Source organism: Bos mutus, chromosome 23, assembly GCF_027580195.1.
Source record: "Bos mutus isolate GX-2022 chromosome 23, NWIPB_WYAK_1.1, whole genome shotgun sequence".
NCBI lineage: Eukaryota > Metazoa > Chordata > Mammalia > Artiodactyla > Bovidae > Bos > Bos mutus.
Window position 1 is genome coordinate 10903970 of NC_091639.1, and position 21210 is coordinate 10925179.

At 53.4% G+C, this 21210-nt stretch overlaps 1 protein-coding gene across 5 annotated transcripts in view; it reads left to right on the forward strand.

The window, feature by feature from the left end:
• Positions 1–21210, forward strand: part of JARID2 (jumonji and AT-rich interaction domain containing 2) — a 230119-nt gene that overhangs the window by 193362 nt on the left and 15547 nt on the right. For all 5 annotated transcript variants that reach the window (XM_070361166.1, XM_070361167.1, XM_070361169.1 and 2 more), the window contains 3 exons: positions 11049–11284; positions 15525–16563; positions 19481–19983. In XM_070361166.1, coding sequence (XP_070217267.1) covers positions 11049–11284; positions 15525–16563; positions 19481–19983 — 1778 coding nt within the window. The remainder of the gene's footprint in view (positions 1–11048; positions 11285–15524; positions 16564–19480; positions 19984–21210) is intronic.

The window sequence follows — 21210 nt, forward strand, 5'->3', positions numbered from 1 at the left end:
GGTTCTTCTTATCCTTTCACAGGAGAACTCAGTGAGAGTGGGCTGCTCAGATCAGCCCCTTATTGTGTATTCTTCTCATGCTTTTTCTTTTTCTTTTGCACTTAATGGAAAATGGAAGGAATAGCAGAGACCTCTCTTTTGGTGCGCCTCTGTTTCTGAAGAGGGACATTTCTCACAAGCCTTTTTAAACAGCATGTCATTAGACTCCCAGCTGGAATGATTTCATTGCTTTTGAATTGACACTGGCTCGGTTCCTGGGGGTGGGGTGGGGTGCGGTGCCTTATGTAAGGGCCAAAAATCAGTAGTTTGGCCGACTTCACTTATGTCTGCCCTGGGGTCACCTTCGAGGTGCATTCGGTCCCCTGTCTGGGTGGTGGGGGGGTGGGTTGTATGCACAGGACCAGGGTCCCTCTGTGTGCCACAAGGAGACGCTGTGAAGAGCTTTTTTTCTTTAACTGATGCTTTTGTGGAATATCCTCTTCACCTTTTTTTTAAACCTCCTGCAGCTTGATTATTTTTTTCCCTCCCAGCTGGGGCAGCTGAATCTCCTGAGTTGGAGTATGGGTTGGAAGCCTGTTCTTTAAGAGTGGGAGAATGTGCAGAGTGCTAAGTGTGTTGTTAGCCCTCCACTGCCCCCTCATTTGGGGCCACTTGGCCTCGTGGCTGAGAGCAGGATGCCAATGCTTGTTTGCCCAGATGGGGTCGCTACTTGAGGCCGTTCTAGTTTTCTTATCTTTAAAGAGGTAGTAGGCATGCTTTTTCATAGGTTTTTGTGAAGGGTAAATGAGTCGGTGTAGGTTGTATTTCTCTCTGGTAGAGAGCACCATATTGGCTGTTAATGCCTCATGTGATTGTAAGATCTGGAAGTCTAGAAATAGCCTCGTAGATGGTAAGAGAACCCCAGGAAGTTAGTATGTTTCAGATACCTGGCACGGTGAGGGCTGCCCCAGAGGGAGCGTGAGTCATGCCCACCCTCAGCACCAGGAGCTGCTCCACGTGTGATAGATAGACCCTGCTGAGCCGTCCGCCAGGGTGATTGGCTCTCCCTCGTTTCTTGTTTCCCTTAAGCGTTTGCTGTGTGGGTCACGCAGGCCCTTGGGCGTGCCTACACCGAGGGCCGCGCTGGCGCCTCCTGTTTGTTTAGCATGTAGATGTCTCTTCCTGGGGATGGCAGGGCCCCTGCTCTGTGGTGAGAGGCTCGGGCAGATTTCAGAGACAGATGACTGGGGAGATGGGTCTGGTGGTGGAAGAGGAGCTTCTGGCTTGAGTCCACCTTCCTGACCAGGTGTCTTTATCCAGTGGTTTAATCTCTTTAGGCCCCAGTTTCCCCGGTTGTAAAATGTGGAGAGCACCTGACTTTTTCCATTTGGGTTCAGGACAGGCAGGGATGGAGTTTCATTTGGGGGTGATGGGGACTTTAAACTTAGACTGTGATGATGGTTGCACAAGTGTGAACATGCTGGAACCCACTGGATGGTGCACTTTGAATGGATCACGTGCTATGTGGATAGCAGCTTACTAAAGAGAAACAAGTGTCTGTTAGAACTCAGTGAGTGACGGATGCGTTCAGCATGGCGCCTGGCACTTGGTAGGTTTTCAGAAACAGAATCTGGATGCCGTTTTGTTGCTGGCCTCAGGTCTGATGACTCTTCCAAAGAACTGTAATACTCTGCAGTGCTGAAGAAATTAAGATAACATATTAGATTTTCAGAATCTTTAATCAATTTTGTTGTTCATGCTCGGCTAGGATGTGTTTGTATCACATACATTGTAAATTGAATTGCTGAGCTGTTCACCCAGCTGCTCAGTATTTAATATTTCCAGCTACATTCGTCGAGCCTGTCTTGAGGGCACGCTTCAGTCGCGGGGAAAATTGTGCGCATATAGGATGCCCTTTCCTGGTTGCTTTCCTGGCTGGGGGGTGAGTGGAAGTGTGTGTGGGACAATGGCAGATCCACAGACTTTATTTGGAGAACCTTGAAAACAATCCTTACTACGATACCGATACTGCTGTATTTGCTTTTCTGTACTGATATTTTTATTCTGCATTTTTATCCATTCTTTTGTAACTTGTAGAGTTGATCATGTGTATGGAGTGCTTTCCAGTTTAACTTTTGTGCACACTTACTTTCCATTCACAGCAAAACCTTGAGATTCCTTGTTCAGGTCCAGAGGTGGGCCAGAGGTCTTGCCATTGACTTCAGAAGTGGTTGACCTTTCAGAATTCATCTCCTTGAATGTAGGGCTTTAGGAAACCCCAGGCTGCAAAAAGCACTTTTTTCATTTGCTCTTCAGAGTTATTGCTTGTCCCCTGCTGGAGTATGTGCCGTGGCTCTGTGCTGTGTCTTGGTTCTTGAGGGTGAGAAAGCAGGAGACTCCTCTCGGCCCACTGGCCCCTCTCCCGACAGGTCCTCCGCCCGGGTGTCCTCTGGTCCCCCTGCGGCACGTTGGAGAATGCAGGTGCCTTGAGCCAGCTGGTGCGGGGACAGGCGGGGGTCAGTCACCATCAGGCCATCCGTCTTGTCCTTTGCTCGGCTCCTTTGGGGGCCAAGTGGGCCAGTAAACCCATTTTTCAATGACAGAAGCCATTCATTCTGATGGATGGTCTTTCTGATGCCCTGACCTTTATATTATCACAAAGGTCATCCTGTCTTTTCAGACTTCAGTATCTGCAGTTACTAGGATCCTGTGTAAGGAACATGTTTAATTGGCAAATCTGTCCAACTCTGTTGGGTATATTACATCATTGCCCACAGTGTATTCACATTTCTAGATCTGGGTACCCTGGTAGCCAAGTTTTGATTGAAAAAACATTCCATGACTTACAGATTCAAGTTCTTATAGAGAGAAGAAAATTCAGGTTGGCTTTAAAGAGTCTTTTCAACAGGTTTCTTTTTCCTGTTACACAGCGTAGCCAAAGTGGTAGAATTTCACTGGGTGGAAATTCCAGAGGGCTTTCAGAATACCAGGTAAACCAGGAGAACTTGCTTGTGATACCAGATCAGGGTGCACGTGGACTGCTGTAGGTCCAGCTATTGCTGGGGGCTCCCAGCCTGAGCAAGACCCTGATGGAGCCGGAGCCGGAGCCGACCTACGCGCTCTCGTGCTCCAGCTTGACACGTGACTGCTCCAGCCAAGTCAGTGGAGCTGTTTTGGCCCAGGGCAAACCAGGTTGCAGCACTCATACAGCCAGCATTAAAATCCTTTTGAACTATTGACACAGGTTGGCAGACACATTCCATTGTTTTCAGACAATAGTGACTCAAAGTTGAACTGGCTCCAGGGAGCAAGTGCGGCTTTTGTACAGTAACAAGGATCCGATGCCAGCTGATTGATGGGGCCTGCCTTCCCGGAGTCCGGACGCCTTGTAATGACATGAAGCTTACATTTAAATATCTGGCTCCCCATCAGAAACTTGGCGTGTTCCTCTTTTCCTTTCCATAACACAGTCTTCTCTATTTATAACGATTCTTCTTTCTTTCTTTTGTCCCTTCTTGTTTTGGGGTTGACACAGGGAGCAAGTCTCATTTTACGTAATTTGGGGGTTAGTCCCATCTTCGACCTTCTGCTGTTTCTTTCCTCGTATGTGTCATGTGTCTGCTGGCAGACCTTCCTGCCCGCTTTCCATGATGGCTTTTGTCTGTGTTTCTTTTTCAGGGTGAAGGTTAGACACTGGGTCATCACAGGGTGTCATAGAACTTTGGCCAGATGCCATTCAAAGGGCCTTTTTTCCTGCTCACCTGATAGAAAAAACTTCCTGGTTTTCAGATAAATTGCCTTCCTGGTGCTAATAATTAGGATGTTTGGGGCTATACTCTCCTTACGAGGAAGGACTCTTTTCAAGTGGGGGTCTTGTCTTTGCTCTTAGAGCAGGAGCTTTTAAAAAGATCGTGGACTGTAGCCTACCAGGTTCCTCCATCCATGGGATTTTCAAGGCAAGAGTACTGGATCGGGTTGCTGTTTCCTTCTCCAGGGGATCTTCCCAACCCAGGGATTGAACCTGGGTCTCCTGCCTTGTAGGCAGATTGTTTTACTGTCTGAGCCACCAGGGAAGTCACTAAAAAAGATCAACTTTCTTATATCTGTAACGCTCTTTTCTCTGAAGAATGGATAGCGTTTCATGGACTTCTAAGTACTTTAGTGATTCCTGGAGGCCAGATAAGCAGAGGCACTGGTTTGATCTTCTGAGAATGGAGGCACAGATGTGTTACGGATCTGGCAGCTAGGAGTCACAACCGGCCGGTCTGGTCCAGCTTGTGTATGGAGTGAGGGTTTTAAAGGCCTGGAGGATCCCCTGGGAATCTTGTCAGGATCTGACTTTGTGGACAGAGTCAGATGGGGGAACGTGGTTTAGTACAAACCCTCTGGAGGTCCAAGGTCCTCCTCAGACGTGAGGTCCTCCTTGGAAAGTGTGGCTTTCCGCCTTTCATGCAATCAAAGGTTGCTAGTGAAGCTGTTGCCCATTTCTTTTTCATCCCCCATTGGGAGCAAATTTTACCTTCTCGGGCCTGAAGTGACCCTCAGTCAGAATACCCGCCTTTGGATTTAAAGGTTTTGCTTGCCGTGGTATGGAAACCCTTGCTACAGGCCATTTAACTTTCAGAGAGTGTGTATACAAATCAATACATGTGTTCATTAATGCACAGCTGTTTGTATCTGAGTATACAATATAATTTCCTAATACTGTTTTTGGTGATAAACACTTTCTTAAAGTAATGAGTCCAATTATTCTTTTAATTGGAGGCAGCATGTGTGGGTCCTCTGTACATTGAACTTTCTGTCTCATCTTCACAGGGTTTAGGCTTTTCCTGTGAGAGTGGATATTTTTTCCTTTCCTCTTCTGGAGAATCTTACAAGTTAAGACAAAAGATAATTACTTGGAGGAGTAAAACTGCAGGTTCCCACGACACTTAAAATTAATGATCTGCTGCTGACAAAATACACCTCGTCTGAGGCACCATCATCCAGCAACCAACCCCCCCGCGCGCCCCCCCGCCCCCCAGTTATGCTTGAGTTGACTTTTTGGCCGTGTTTGCCATTTGGGTGGACAGCTGCTCTAAAATAGCACAGTGGTTACAGAAAGTGGATTTCTTCAAAAACTCTCCCTTTGTTGCAAATCAAAGTTAATGTTGCTCAATTTTTTATTTTCGAAATTTTGAAAACCTTCCCCTTTCCCAATTATCTGATCACAATGGTCTTTAGCAGAAGCCCGTCGTGCGGTGTGCACTGCAGCCGGTTCAGTTATTATATTTAAGGCACGTGCCTCTCTCCCTTCTGCTGTGATCAGAGGCCCCCTCCCCGCTCCTGGGGAGGCAGTTTTGGTGCTGGTGGGGTCAGAGCTCCCAGGGGGCATTAGAACAGAAGCAGAGCTGTGCCTTCTGTTTCAGAGACATAAGGCCAGTGAGCAATCTGTGCCCCTCACCCCTGGATTTCAGAAAGATGGTGCTGGCTGACCATAGTGCCACTCCAAGTTCTTGAAGTCTCCATCTAGTAACTGGCCTCGCCCCGTGGTTCACTTGGAGTGGAGTCATCAGCTGTGCGTGTGCACTGGGGCTCCGCTGCCCCCTGGCCATTGACTCCATCGTGGTGTGGTCATCCCTGCAAACTAATGCCTGCCCACTGCTCCCTCTGAGATCCTCTCTAATGTTTTGTCACTGAATCCTCCAAGCAACCCTATGAGATAAATAGTCAGTTGGAAAACTGAGGCTTAGACAGGAAACCAGTCCAAGGTCAGATAGTTAGCAAATGATTTCTCTGGATTTAAACTTAGGTAGCATAATTTGGAGCCTGGGGGCTTCTCTGGTGGTTCAGACAGTAAAGAATCTGCCTGCATTGCTCAAGACATAGATTCCATCCCTGGGTTGGGAAGATCCCTTGGAGAAGGGAATGGCTATCCATGCCAGTTGTTTTGCCCGGAGAATTCCATGGACAGAGGAGCCTGGTGGACTTCAGTCCATGGGGTCGCAGAGAGTCAAACACGACTGTGTGACTAACAAAATTTTGGAAGCTGAGCTTTTTGCAGGGTGCGTGGCTGTAGAGGTAAGTTCAGGGGCCATCAGAGCTTCGGGAAACCATGGTGTAGCTAATAACCAGGGTAAAGACGATCCCATCTCACCCTTTTCAGGCCTCTTGGTCTCAAGACCTGTTTCTACTCTTAACAACCATTGTGGGGCCCACAGAAGGCTTTTATATTGTGGCTTGTATTTATTGATATTTACCATATTAAAAGGGCTTTCCTGGTGGCTCAGACGGTGAAGCGTCTGCCTGCAGTGCCGGAGACCTGGGTTCGATCCCTGAAAGGAAATGGAAACCCACTCCAGTACTCTTGCCTGGGAAATTCCGTGGACAGAGGAGCCTGGTAGGCTACCGTCCACAGTGTCACAAAGAGTCAGACACGACTGAGCAACTTTACTTACTTACTTACCATATTAAAATTAAAACTGAGGTGATTTAGAAATATTTACCTATTTGAAAATACACACGTGCATTCCATGTTGATATAAATAACATTTTCATGTACAGAAAGGGACTGTTTTTCCACACCTGAAAAGTTGTAGGTGAGGGAGGTTGCATTGTTTGACTTTTTTGCAAATCTGTTTAATGTCTGACTTAGTAAATGACAGGTACATTCTTAAGTCCGCTTCTGCATTCAGTAGTATACAAGAAAATCAGTTTCAGACAAAGAGGTGGTTGGAGGAGGGAGGCGCCTTTGTGACAGTTGTATTTGATTTCACACCTAGACCCAACCAAGGGTAGTTTCTTCAAGGTCAGTTGTAATCTGAACCCCTGTCGGTGAGCTTTTCGTGCACTGTTAGGTTAACATCCATTGGTTTGCCCTCCACCTTGAATGGCTGTCTTAGCCACACACAGTTTTATAACGTCTTATAGCGATCACTTGAGAATGACGGTTCACTGGGTTAGCCACCCCTTCCAGTTGTCGGCACCTTCCGGTATGCTGTATCGAAGAATCTCCTCTGTACTAAACTCATTGGGAAAGTCTTTAAGTTTTGAGAGGCTTTCGGGTTCATGGTGCAGATACAGGTTTTCCAAAATTGTCATTTTTGCTTGAAGTCATGAATTCTGTCATTGGCTGCAAAAACTGTTAGTTACTTTATCCTTGACAGGCTCACTTTATTTGTTTTTGAGAAAATAGCTGACAAATAACTATATCGGTTGTCCTTTCAAATAAAAATAGCATTCCATGAAAAAACACAGCTAGCTTGCAGCTTAATCTCAAGTGCTTTTCCCTAGAAGTAGTCGTCACACTGATGTTAAGGAGAAGTGCCTCTGTGTGTGGTTCCATTGTGTCTCAGAGTGTGTGTATACTCAAGAGTTGAGATTTAATGCTGTGAACAGTTTCTATTTATCACTTTCTGAAGTGAACTTTTTTTTTTAAACTGCTAGTAACTGATGAAGAACACAGTATTTATTCATGCCCTTTGGTGCCACTGCATTGATCTGTGTCAGATGTTGCCACTTGGTGCTGCTGTTCATATTAAGTTTTTTAGAGATATAATTCACGTATCATAAAATTGAACCACAGTGAACAATTTAGTAGTTTTTAGCATATTCACTGAGTTGTGTGGCCATCACCACAGTCAACTCGAGAACCTTTTCATCGCTTTCACCCTGAAAAATATGTACCCATTCGGAGTCACTGCCGTTTCCCTGAACCCCCCCGGCGCCCGGCAGCTGCTGACGCACGTTGTCTGTCCCGTTCATTGCTTTGGCTGCACTGGGTCTTCGTTGCTGTGCAGGCTTCTGTGCTCAGGGCCGGAGCTCTGCTGCAGTGTGTGCACTTCCCGTCGCAGGGGCTTCTTGTGGTGGAGCCCAGGCTCAGGAGATGTGGTTCACAGGCTTAGTTGTTCCTAGGCACATGGGATCATTCCTGAGCAGGGATCAAACCCGTGTCTGCTACCGGCTGATTCTTTACCACTGGGCCACCAGGGAAGCCCGCCTTTCTGTCTCTTCGTGTTGGTTTGGTCATCTCATATGCATGGAATCCTGCAGTAGGTGGCCCTTCTTTCTCTTCCCATGATGTCTCCAGGATCCATCCGTGCTGCAGCATGCGTCAGTACCCAGCTCCTTTTTACAGGTGGATAACACCTTGTTTCGTTTAGCTAAATACCAGTTGATGAACCTTCAGATTTTTTCTGCAGTGTTTATTATTCATATTTCTGCTCTGACCACGTGGATGCACGTTTGTATGTGGGCGTACTTTTCGTTCCTCTTACGTTCACATCTGGGAGTGGAGTTGCTGGGTCACATAGTAACTCTGTTTTGAGGAACTTCCAGACCATTTTCCAGAGTGGCTGCAGCAGTTGGCATCCCTACCTGCAGGGAATGAGGGCTCTTAGTCCTCACCAGCTCTGCCTTTACCCATCTTTGTAAGCACAGCCCTCTTAGGGAATGTGAAGTGGTGGTTCGTGGTCATTTTGATTTGCATTTCCCTGATGGCTGATCTGTCGTTAACCATCACCATCATTGAAATACCAACACAGTGAAAAAGGGAAATACTTAGTATAATTATGAAAATATTTTTGACCTAGGAGATCCCATGAAAGGGTCTCTGGGTCCCCCAAGGGTCAAGCCGTTCATTAAACTGTAGAAAATGTGGGCTGTGGTCTCAGCATCCTCTCTCTTCTTGCTTGGACAGGACGTTGGCACCACCTCTGTTTGCCCGTGAAATAGATATTGGGAGGCAGTGGGAGGCAGCCAGGGTCCAGTTGGAGGTTGTGGGAGGTCTGCTCAGGCTTGCTCTTGGGCTGTGTTGAAGCCCGTTCTTCTGCACTGTCAGGGAAGCAGGAAGAGGTCTTGTCCCAATCTGAGTGTACTAACCCGAGACAGGCATTTTCCAGAAGCAGCAGGTAGGTCTTCCCAGACCGTCTCCATTCAGGAGCATGTGGTCGCCAGCCTCTAAGGAAACCGAGGATCCACGCAGTTTGCCCACACGGTAGGGCTGGGAATTGAGCGGCTGATATAGCCTTGTGAAAAGGAACTAACCCCCAGAATAAATTTTTGTAGCCAAAATTTTTATAACCAGAGAAGTCAATTCTAGAACTGGTACTTCTGTAACAGTAGACTACTCTTCTTTGTGGCAATAACAAAGCTCAGAAAAATATGAAATATTTAAGATTAAAAAGAAAGATGAAACTTCTGTACTGTTTTTCAATAAAGAATGTGCTCACTGCCTAGAAAATTGGTGAACGGTCAAGAATTGCCTGGATTCATGTTCCTTGGGTTGCTTTTTAATCACGTTGAAGTATGACTTCTTATGGATGTTGCTTCTAATTTGTCGGAAAAGCAAGTGCAGATTCTGCCAGCGTGGGCATGATGGATGGATTCTGACAACATGTAGTTACTTTCACTTAGAATAAACGCCAGCCATTCAGAGCTCTCCATTTTTCTGAGAGTATCGGACAGAGCCTTGCACAACACGGGTCATATACTGTGTTCTGATGTGTCACATGGGCTTTACCTCTGGATTGAAAGTCTAGTTGGAGTGTGTGGTCGCTGGGGGTGGGGAGATCAGGGTGTACATCCAGTCCAGGTAATGAAAACGTGAATCTTTTAATCATGCCATGTACAGTGTAATAACACATGCACTAAAGAAGCACATTAAATCAGAAAACAATTAGGAAACTTCAAGGATTATCTTACCATCTGAAAATATAGGAAGGACTTTCTAAGCAAGCAAAGTTTAACAAATGGGTTAGCTGATTTTAGTAACATAACAGACGGAAAAAGCAAATAAGAGGAAACTGTCTGCAATCTATGAGACATAAATGTAAAGGATGCTTGTACAAATGGGGGCGACAAAGAAAGCATTCAAGGTCCTGACCTGAGAAGGGCATCTCAGAAGACAGACGTTGTCTCGTGGCTCTGCGGGTTGAACTTCCATGTCTAAGCTTCAGAAAAAAGTTTCAGCTCAGAGGAGGAGGGGTTTTCTCTTTACAGTTGCCTGGTCCCTGCTGCTTTCTGCTGGAATGTGGTGAGGCAGCCTGGCGCGCGGGTGCTCGATGGGCAGGTGGACACAGTGACCTTTCCAGGCCATTCTGTCAGGAAGTGCTCCAGGAGCCCTTTTAAATGACAGCTAGGAGGGCCCACTGGATTCCCCAGCTGTTCCGCCTGGAGCCCACGGGGCCGGGCAGGCCAAGCACAAGTCTGTCCAGGAGTGGGGTCCCAGCTGTAAGCAGAGGAGAAGACTCAGGGCAGTGTCGCCATGGCATTGCCTTTAGACCTGAGCGTGCTCTCTGGGGTCTCAGCTCCCTGGGGATGGGGGGTGCGGCGGGCACTTGGGGAGCTGGCTCTGAACGCCATCTGGCCATCAGGGAGGTGGGTGTGGGGCGCCTTCTGATGGTATCTTCTAGGAAATGGGCTCGAGGACAGGACTGGTCCCTTTGGGTTCAGAGGCTGGGTGACTGCTTGACTGCGGTCCCTGGGCTGACAGCAGGCACTGCATACTCGTAGGTGGTGTGACTCCTGGAGTAGAAAGGAGTCTGGCTCAGGGCTCCCGAGCCCTGCTCCCCCTCTTCTGTGGTCACCGAGGGGTCAGGTGAAGCAGCTGCATCCTGACCCGTGTCCACCAGCCAGATCTGCAGCCTCACACGCCTTAGTTTAAACTCCGATCCCCTGTGTCTTCATGTGTGCGGTGGTCACGCTCTTGGAATGTGACCAGTTGGTTTTTTCATTTTAATTCTTCTCTTTTTGTTTAAGGTGTGATGTTGATACTCTAAGGGCTACTGTATATTTGTGCACGTGCTTGCTTTTTTGTAGCGATTTTTAAAAAACGGATTTTCAATTGTTTCAACCAAAGCTCCTCCTTCCTAAGCTGCACTGGTAACTCCTCTTTGGGTCTCTCTGTGTTGAGGATACTCCTCTCCTCTGTGGCCGTTTGGTCTGGAGGTTGGATGCTGAGAGCCTGTGAGCTGGGACACTTGTCCAGCGTGTCTTCCGTCTCTTTCTCCTCCTGTCTGCAGGGCTTGGGGTACCCGGCAGCAGGCTGCACCCGCTAGTGACTCTGTTCTTCCTCCCTCCTTCCTTTCCAGTTTTCAATGGTTCCAGCAGGTCGTCCCGGGAGAAGGACCCTGTTCAGAAACACAAAAGCAAAGAGGCCACTCCGGCGAAGGAGAAGCACAGCGATGCGCGGGCCGACGCACGGAGGGAGCAGGTGTCCGCGAGCCACCCCCCCGCCGCCCCCGCCGCCGGCTCCTCGGCCAAGGGGCTCGCCGCTCACCACCACCACCCCGCTCTGCATCGGTCGGCTCAGGACTTACGGAAACAGGTGAGGACCGGCCCTGCTGACAAGGGAGCAAGGCCTGGCCCAGATGTGCCAGCCCTCCCGCCCGAGGCCACCTGTCCGTTTCACCAAATTCACTGAAGGGGAATATGAGGAGTAGCCCAAAGCGGTGTGTGTTTCCAGGGCTCGGAAAGCAGGAAGGGATGCTCAGAGGTGAGAGAACCGTGGCCTGGCAGGGGTGCCAGTGCCCGCGCCTCTCCTCGGGTGAAGACAGAGGAGGGGCCGTTGCTGGAGTTGCGTCACTCCCCGGAGGGTGCTGCCGGGGCCATCACCCTGGGCCTCGTGTGCTGGGTGTCCTGGAAGGGCAGCGAGGGGACGTCCCCCGTTACCCTTGCCTAGCACCGTGGAGGCCGGGAGCCACACGTTGCCCTGAAGCAGGTCTGCAGCCGGCCTGGATGTAAACTGTCCCTGGTGGACACATTGGCGGCTGTGGCAGGACTTGTGAGTGGCCTGCAGGAGGTGATGAGATGGGGTGTGGCCGCAGGGGACACTCCCCATCCCTCGCCCCGAGGCCACACACGCTCTGCCCTCCCTGCCCTCACCCCACCCCCAGCAAATTCCAGGGTGAGATCCAGACCCCTGATCTGGTGGGGGCGCCTGTTCCTGCCCTTGGACAAGATTTCTCAGGACCTGGGAGGGAGACAGTAAGGGTGAGAGGGGCCTGGAGGCCCGGCGAGACGGGCGCCTGGATCCAGTGACAGCTCGTTAGCCCCTCTGCTGCTGTAGTCACCGCACCTGCAAGTGGGTGAGCTCTCCTCACCAGGAACATGTCACATACAGTTACGGCTGCCCTTGGTGGCACGGGTGATTCCCTGGCAGGCAGTGTTAGTGACTAAAAGATGCTCCTTGTCGTGTGAGGGTTGGAATTCCTCCTTCTGCTGACTTGTTCTTTCCCTGTGGTCTTTCTCATTCTTGACAATGTCAGGAACCATTGTCTCCAAACGTGGGGCTGTTCACATGTGGCGCGTACAGAGGACTGTGTGTGTACGCGAGTATTACCAGTCTTAACCACGCACCAGCAAGCATCACTCAGTTGTCAGTTGGGGACGAGGCGAGCATCCTCGTTTAGTTTCCACGGTCCTGAGATCGCCACCTCATGCTTTGACATGTTGCCTTGAGATTAAGCAGGTGGGCTTTGCATATTGCCCACGGAAGTTCCTGCAACACAAACCTCAGTTTTCCTCATGAGAACACTGGAGCGTGGAATTGGCCCTCCCGAGCTGGGTTCCCAGTTTTCAGGATGTAAAGTGCAGGACACACTGTCCATTTGGTGTTCTTGTTCCTTTTCCAAGGCCGTTGTCTGGACTGGTCCTTGTGCAGAACTTCCCTCCAGATCTTTGCTTATGAAAAAGAACGCTTCTGAAGGGGTCTGAGTGGACAGGCACCCATCTGTGGAGCAGGAATCTCAGGGTGGAATGAATCTCTCTCAGTATCTAGCACTTTCAGACTCATGAGGCTGTGTTGAGTAACCCCCGTCTCTGTTGGTCCAGACTCATCCTCAGCCCCCAGTCCCTGACCCTGAGTTCAGGGTTTCCCTTTGTCATTGAACAAGAGAGGGTCATGCAGTTGGAGGTGAGAATTGAGGGAGTAGCAGGTACCCCCTGCCTCGGGGTGGCCCCAGCCCCTGTTCCACAGCAGGCTCTCGACCTGGAAGCAGGTGAGAGACCTCGGCAGGCAGACTCCCGTCATCTGCGTGACTGCAGGAGCCTGGCTGGTTTGCGGTCCAGGTCCTGTAGGAGGAGCGTCTCCTGCCCTCCCTCCCCTGTCAAATCCCCCAAGTGGGATGACCCGGGACTCCCAGTTCTAGCTGGGCTCTTAGCGTGACCTTCGCCAAGACTTAGGCTGTGATAATCAACCTGCCTGGGCCCTATTGTTCATTTCGAGCCAGTGATGCCAGCTCCTCTCCTAGGGACATTGTGGGACATGAAAGGGCAATTTTGATACCATCAAATCCCATTAGTTAAGTACTCTGGGGGGAGGAAAAAAGGGTCACTAGAAGCCAATTGTAGATTCCTTTGTAACAGCCTGACGCGAGTGATTAGAATCTGACCTTTTATCTTTTCAACTGCATAAAAGACGGAGGCCCGGAGAATACTTGGATCTGTAATCTCAGATATGGTTAATTTTTTTCTGTCAGCCGGAAAGAAAAGATCAGGGGTTGTGTGAAGTGCAGGTGATGGGGTGGGGACCCCTGCGTCGGGGTGCCTCTGCCTGCCGGCCCCGGTGCCCCAAGAGCTCGCTCTGCTGTCGAGGACGGCCCCGGGGCTCGCATGTGCTGGGTGGGTGCCTGCCCTCCTGAGAGCCCTGGCCCCCGGGGCTAGGGCATGAGGACTCGGTGTGCGGGGCCTCGCCAGCCTTCCAGGTCTTATTCTCCCAAAGGTGCCAGGTGTGCCAGGTGTCACAGGCGTGTGTAACAGCCCTGAACTGCTCCCGGCTGATGATTTGGACGTATGGTAGGTGTTCAACAAAGCAGCGTTTCCTTAGAGTAGTGCTTACATGGTTTGCAGCAAGACAGTAATGAATTTAGGATGAAGAAACAACGGTTCTTCCACCTGGAGAGGGTTTGGAAATGGTTTCCAGACGTGGTGAGGAGGGTTTGCATCCGGAGGGGTGTGGGCGGGAAGCCAGGATGCGGCTACTGTGGGTGGTGAGGCTGTGCCCAGCGGGTTGCCCCTGTTCTCGTCTGGGTGCTGAGACGGGCTGTCACGGGAAGGAGAGAACCCGCTCTCGAGGGCAGGGCGGAGGGTCTGCTGAGCTTTGGGGCCTCTAGGAGAGGTGCTCACGGTCACATGTATGGCGGTTGCGAAAAGTCTTGACCAAGTAAGATGGCGCAAGGAGGTTGAGCTTTTCAGACCAGAGGATGAGGAGTCTTCTTCAATATTCTGGAAAATGAAAAGCATCCAGGGAGAGATGTGAGAGGCTCGCCTTGGCTGGAAGAACATTTAAGGTCTTCGTCTGGGCTTCGTTAGGTCCTGCAGGGAGTCGGGGTTGCTCTTTGTCCCTGGGGATGTGTGACTCAGTTGGGGGCCTTAGGAGGGGGCAGGTGCTGTGGAGACCTCGGGGCCTGACCAGGACGCGTCAGCCTCGTCCCTCTGCTCACTGCCTCCCAGGGGCCCGCCACGCCAGGAGGCCTGCCCTCCCGTCCGTAACTCTGCTGCCTGTCCAGTGGATTCTGTTCATTTAGGCTCATGTGCTTTTTAAGTTGAATTTTGAGGTCCAGATGCACTTCCCCAGCCAGCAGTGTGTTTCTCTTGGGCTCCTTTGCTGCGCTCAGAGCCTGGGCAGAGCCACTCGACTCAATGGCTCCCTCTAGTGGGAGATGGGAGCGTGGCAGTAGAATTCTGGTTGAACTGAGGACAGCTGCCTGTCCGTGCACCCGGGGTAACCTGAGCTATCCGTGCCAGGCGGCCAGCACCCCACTTCCTGCAGAGCTGGGTGATGCGGTGTCACTCCCTGGATTCTCTTTATAAATGAGTGTGACTTCTGTGTGTCACAAAATTATTGTGGTGTCCAGGCTGTAAGACAGTGGTGAAGAGCAACTGACCATTTACCCAGTTCCCACAGAGTCTGTGGACGTTTATAGAGGCGGGAGATGGGCGCCTCCTGTGCAGAAGAGGCTGGGGCGCCAGAGACGTGAGGGGCGTCCAGCGAGGCGCCAGGTGACACAGATGCCCGCTGCTGGCAGCTGCCCCTCTGGGCGTGGGCATCTGAGCCCCATGAGAGTGCTTGTTCTTTTCTTCCTGTGGCATTTTTTATTTCACTCTTCACTTATTTAGCATAGATTTTACAGTCCTGTGGGCAGATCATGCTGAAATACATGGAGCAGAGGAAAAGAACAACCATCTTTTCTTGGAACGGGTGTGTGTGTGTGTGTGTGTGTAACCATGTCTTTTCTTGGAACAGGGGTGTGTGTGTGTGTGTAACCATGTCTTTTCTTGGAACAGGGGTGTGTATGTGTGCAACCATGTCTTTTCTTGGAACAGGGGTGTGTGTGCACGCACGCGCATGCACCTGTCCCCTTACCAGCACAGCCTTGTGATCATGTTGCTGTTACTGACCTGTGTTGGGTGACTGGCAGATAGCATGGAGGGTGTGGTTTGCATGCCTTTGCTGGGACCCCCGTGCCCGCTCCTCACCCACAGGCGCGGCTGTTGAGCTGGGCTTGGGGGCGGGGTCCCCTGTGCCCAGACACTGACTGTGCTCTCTGCTCCTCCTGTGCCTCCAGGTTTCTAAGGTCAACGGAGTCACCCGAATGTCATCTCTGGGTACAAGTGCAACCAGTGCCAAAAAGATGCGCGAAGTCAGACCTTCACCGTCCAAAACTGTGAAGTACACTGCAACGGTGACGAAGGGGACTGTCACATACACCAAAGCCAAGAGAGAACTGGTCAAGGAAACCAAACCCCATCACCACAAGCCCAGTTCCGCTGTCAACCACACAATCTCAGGGAAAACTGAAAGTAGCAATGCAAAAACCCGCAAACAGGTGCTATCCCTCGGGGGGGCGTCCAAGTCCACCGGGCCCGCCGTCAATGGCCTCAAGGTCAGTGGCAGGTTGAACCCAAAGTCGTGCACTAAGGAGGTAGGGGGGCGGCAGCTGCGGGAGGGGCTCCGGAACTCCAAGCGGAGGCTGGAGGAGGTGCCCCCGGCCGACAAGCCGCAGTCGCCCCCCAAGAAGATGAAGGGGGCTGCGGGCAGCGCTGCCGAGGGCCCCGGCAGGAAGGCAGCCCCGGGCCCCGCCGAGAAGGCGCCGCTCGGGGCCCCTGGGAAGAAGGAGGCGCCCGAGCGGAGCCTGGAGAGGAACCGGCCCAAGCGGGCGGCAGCCGGCAAGGGCCCGCCGGGCAGACAAGCACACGGCAAGCCGGACGGCGGCGCCCCCTGTGAAAATCGTTCTACCTCGCAATCGGAGCCCCTGCCTCGGCCGCACGAGGGGGCGGCCAAGGCCGAGAAGGGGGCCGGCAGGGCCGGGTGGGCGGCCATGGACGAGATCCCTGTGCTGCGGCCGTCGGCCAAGGAGTTCCACGACCCGCTCGTCTACATCGAGTCGGTGCGCCCTCAGGTGGAGAAGTACGGCATGTGCAGGGTGATCCCGCCCCCGGACTGGCGGCCCGAGTGCAAGCTCAACGACGAGATGCGCTTCGTCACGCAGATCCAGCACATCCACAAGCTGGGCCGGCGCTGGGGCCCCAACGTGCAGCGGCTGGCCTGCATCAAGAAGCACCTCAGATCTCAGGGCATCACCATGGACGAGCTCCCGCTCATAGGTAAGGCCCGCGGTGGCCGGCGCCACACCAGCCTCCGGGTGCGTCAGGGCCCAGGGGAAGTCTGAGCCTTGCTTTCTGCAGGTCAGTGTGGTCCTATGCAGGGCCCCCGCCTCCACACACACACTCACACTCACTCACTCACACCGGGCCACACCTGCTGGCCGCCTGGCTGAGTCCATAGTGGCGTCCAGAGAGGGGCAGGACCGCTGCACCGCGCCTTCGTCTGCCCGGGCTGCGTTAACCAAGTACTGCAGCTGGGGGCTTGACCTGCAGGGAGTCAGTTCTCTCGGTCTGGAGCTTGCAGGTGTGAGAGCAAGGTGCTGGCAGGGTTCATTTCTCCCGAGGCCTCTCTCCTTGCCTTGTGGACAGCCTTCCTTCTCCCGTGTCCCCACCTGTTCTTCTCCTCCACACACAGATTCCTAGCGTCCCTTCTCTTGTTAGAAGGACACCAGTCACATGGGGTCAGGGCCCACCCCGATGGCCTCATTTTACTGTAATCACCGCTTTAAAGACTGTCTCTAAACATGGCCACACTTAGGGCCTGCACACATGACTGTGGGTGGGAGCGCTTCAGCCTTTTGTCTCTCTCTCCCCTCTTCCTTGCCTCTCAGTTTTCCTGGTGGTAACCGGGTCCCGGTGGAGTCTAGCTCCTGGAACACTGTGGACCCAAGTGCAGGTACAGCTTTGCGCTGAAGCCGCACTCGCCTCAGTGACGGCTTTTGTGAACAGGCCGGCTGGCGTGGTGAGGCCCGGGCCCGGGCTGGGCACACGCACGGCCCTCCTGGAATCCCCGTCTCCCTCTTCCTCGGCGGGTCCTTGCACCTCCAGGATTAAGCGCCTCTATCGGAGTGAGCCGGTGCCATGGAGTGGTGAACTCACACACTTCTCTTGCGGCTCAGGACCCTGGATGGGAGCAGCGTGGGGCCTGCTTTTAGGTTGGAGCAGCCTTTTGCAGGCAGGGAGCAGAGGGGCCGATGTCAGTCATTTAGGTGTCGGGGTGGGCAGTAAGATAGGTTTCCTTGCACCATGGAGGTTTCGCTATTACTCTGAGCAGATGAGACTCACTTAAATTCAGAGAATGCTTGGTTTGTGGTCCGCTATCATGGATGTGATCGGAGGTGACAGGGGCTTGGGAACAGGCTGAGGTGTTGACGTCTCGGGAGTGTGGTGTGGGCTGCGTGGGAGACCCAGAACTGCAGTGGGGCAGTGGGTCTTCTGAACAGTCAGGGCATCAGGTGACGTCAAGAGGGCACCGATTTTCCGTTCAGAGTAGGTTTCCGGAACCTTGGTTCCCATGGCGCCAGAAGCCATCGTGAGACTGGGGGTGTGTTCACAGCATTGCTGTTGGCCCAGGTGTGAAGCCTCCACGTGGGAGGGGAGCTGGCTGGCCTGCCACCCGCCTTGGGTCTCACTCTGCACTCATCCTCCTCGCGGCGTGAGGGACTTAGTTTTGAAGGAAGTTTCTCAGAGTCCACAGACTGCTCCTTCTCTGGGAAGGGGGCGCTTTGTCCCGAAGCATCCTTGTGGTCCTGAGAGTGGGTTGATGAAACCAGAGAGGAGTAACACAATGCCTTGGCGAGGACTGGTCAGGTTTTCTGAGGCTTACAACAGTGACCTCCTTTCCAGCCAGTCTCTGGTCTGACCCACGTCCCCGTCCCCCTCGGCAGGTCCAGGAGTTGCCCCGACTGAGAGCAAAGCCTGCCGCGCATCTTGGAACCTTGGGCCTTAGGCCCTGACGGCCAAGGTCGGCGCAGGTCTCCTCCTTGATGTGGCCCCTGCTGGCCTCAACCAAGCAACCAGCCAGCGTCCCGCCTGGCACAGCAGATGGGCTCGGGGTGCCGCGCGCCCATCCCTGGCCGTGCTGGCCGGCTGGACTCCGTTTGCACACAGCTGGCTGAGCTGATCCGATGCTGTTCTCAGGAGCCCCGCTGCCCTTCCTTTCCTTTATTTGTACAAAGGCGTCCCCATCTTCTAAAGGTAGAAGCACTCTTAACGTTTACTTTGCTCACCTAGCATTCTGTGGGGTGTTTATCTCCTAACGGCTGGTGGATGATTATTCTGGAACGTTTTTCGTTTTTATTGGTCCAAGGGTGATTGCTTTTGAGACAGTTCCCATTGAGACGCCGCTGGGCGGCCGTCGCACGTCTCTGAGTTTTGTGCAGTCTCATGGCTCATGGTTTGTGCAGTCTGATTGAGAGACCAGTGAGAACCAGCCCACACACCTTCGGAGATGAGCAGGGCTCTGTGTGAGCAGCGATGGGAGGAGCTGAGGGGCGGACAGACTCCCGCCTGCCCTCAGGGGGGCCTTGCCCGCTGCCTGGACATCTTGGGGGCTGAAGGGAGGTTACTGTGCGTGTGTGCGTGCATGTGTGTGTGTGTGGTGGGGGAGCGTTGGGAGGGGAATTGGAACTGATGGCATGTGCTGGGTGGGTACAGTTTCCCATCCTACAGCCGTTCCAGGTGATGCTGGGCTGCAGAGGTGGCCGAGGGCACGACGCAGGCTCTACCAGCCCGGCAGGGAAGCCCTGCTCCTTGAGCCGTCTCCCCGCCCCCTGGGGCGTGAGGGGGCGTGCATCTTGCCCGTGCTCCAGCCGTGCTGGGTTCTCCCTCCCCAGGGACCGACTCTCCTTCCTTTCAGGCCTCTGCCTAAGTGCCCGCTCCTCGGGGCGCCCTGCCCAGGCCGCCCTCCTGTGTTGGTCGGACCTCGGCCTGTCCTGGTCTGTTCACCGTCCTAGCACTAAGATGGTCTCATCCTCGTCTCTATAGACTGGGTGGCCCTGTGCCGCTCTGACCCCTGGCCTGGTGGCCTCCCTGGCACGTGGTGGACGCTGGTGCCCGTGGGCTCTCGGGTGGCGAAGGCAGTCTTCACAGTGCACTTCACCCACTGTCGCTGTCTTTTATCCCCTCGCCGTCCCAGGAGGCTGTGAGCTCGACCTGGCCTGCTTTTTCCGGCTGATTAACGAGATGGGCGGTATGCAGCAGGTGACGGACCTCAAAAAATGGAACAAACTCGCAGACATGCTGCGCATCCCCAGAACCGCCCAGGACCGGCTGGCCAAGCTCCAGGAGGCTTACTGCCAGTACCTGCTCTCCTATGACTCCCTGTCCCCCGAGGAGCACCGGCGCCTGGAGAAGGAGGTGCTGATGGAGAAGGAGAGCCTGGAGCGGCGCAAGGGGCCCCTGGAGGGGCACACGGAGCAGGACTACCACCGCTTCCACCCGCTGCCCCGCTTCGAGCCCAAGAACGGGCTCATCAATGGCGTGGCCCACAGAAACGGCTTCCGCAGCAAGCTGAAGGAGGTGGGCCCCGCGCAGCTCAAGACGGGCCGGCGGCGACTCTTTGCTCAGGAAAAGGAGGTGGTGAAGGAGGAGGAGGAGGACAAGGGCATCCTCAGCGACTTCCACAAGTGTATATACAAGGTAGGGCCCGCGGGCCTGCCGTGCGGCCTCGCGTGCGCCTTGTGGGCCGTGGGGCCCCCGAGACCCCTGACGGCCAGCCCTGGGCACGTCCCTTGTAGAGCGCCACCCGCAGTCTGGGAGGAGTGAGCGTCTGCACCAGGCTGCTGGGCACCCTGCTCTGGCCCTGGTGTGGTGCTGAGTCGCTTCAGTCATGCGTGACTTTGTGCAGCCCCATAGACTATAGCCTGCCAGGCTCCTCTGTCCATGGGATTCTTCTCCAGGCAGGAATACTGGAGTGGGTTGCCTTGCTCTCCTCCAGGGGATCTTCCTGACCCAGGGATCAAACCTGGGGCTCTTAACATTTCCTGCATTGGCAGGCAGGTTCTTTACCACTGTGCCACCTGGGAATCAGGCGTCATTAAATGTGTGTTTTTGTACACGTGTGCACACATGCCAGGGACGCAACCTGGGAGGCACAACTCCTCTTTCCGGAGGCTGGGGCTGGGGCTTCTCGTACCCACAGGGACCAGGTCCCCTGCCGCTCCCAATCACTCCCCACGCCGCTCGGCACAGCTCTGCTGGTGCCTGTCTGTCCTGCGGATCTCCTGGGGAGAGGGCAGGGGCGGGTCCCTGCTTCTGCCTACACCGTGTACCCATCCAGGTATTCCAAGACCCCCTCCTCCAGGGAGCAAGGGGGCATCTTGGTGTCTCCGTGCTTGGCAGCCTGGCTCTGTCCACAGAGGCTGGGCTCCCCTCTCTCTGGTCCTTCAGGGCAATTGGGCCCCAGGCCGGGAAGGGGCACAGGACCCCCAACCTTGATCGGTTCCCCAGGCTCCAGGAGGGCAGGGCCCCTGCGGAGGTTTTGGTGGCCGTGCCCACGCACTTGAGCCTTGCCATGTGCAGAAACGTGATTGGTGTCTGTGCTTCTGCCCTGATTTGGGCCGCTTTCCTCTGAGTCTGTGCTCGGAGGTCCCTCCTGGCCTCCCTCAGCGTCCTCGCCTCAGTTGGAGTCTCACCTCCTTTCTGGGGAGAGATGCTTGCTTGCCTGGAGCTTTCCTTGTGACTGGACCCAGGAAGGGTTGGGTTTGTGTAGACATGGCTGCAGGCTGGTGGCCGTGGAGGCTGTGTGCACCGAGGGCCAGGCTGGGAGCTCACGGCTCCGGGTGCTGAGCCCGCTTAGCGTCTGGCAGTTGACTGTTGGGTGCTGGCTGTCATCGTGTTGAATTACAGGCACTCTGCTTTAGTTGA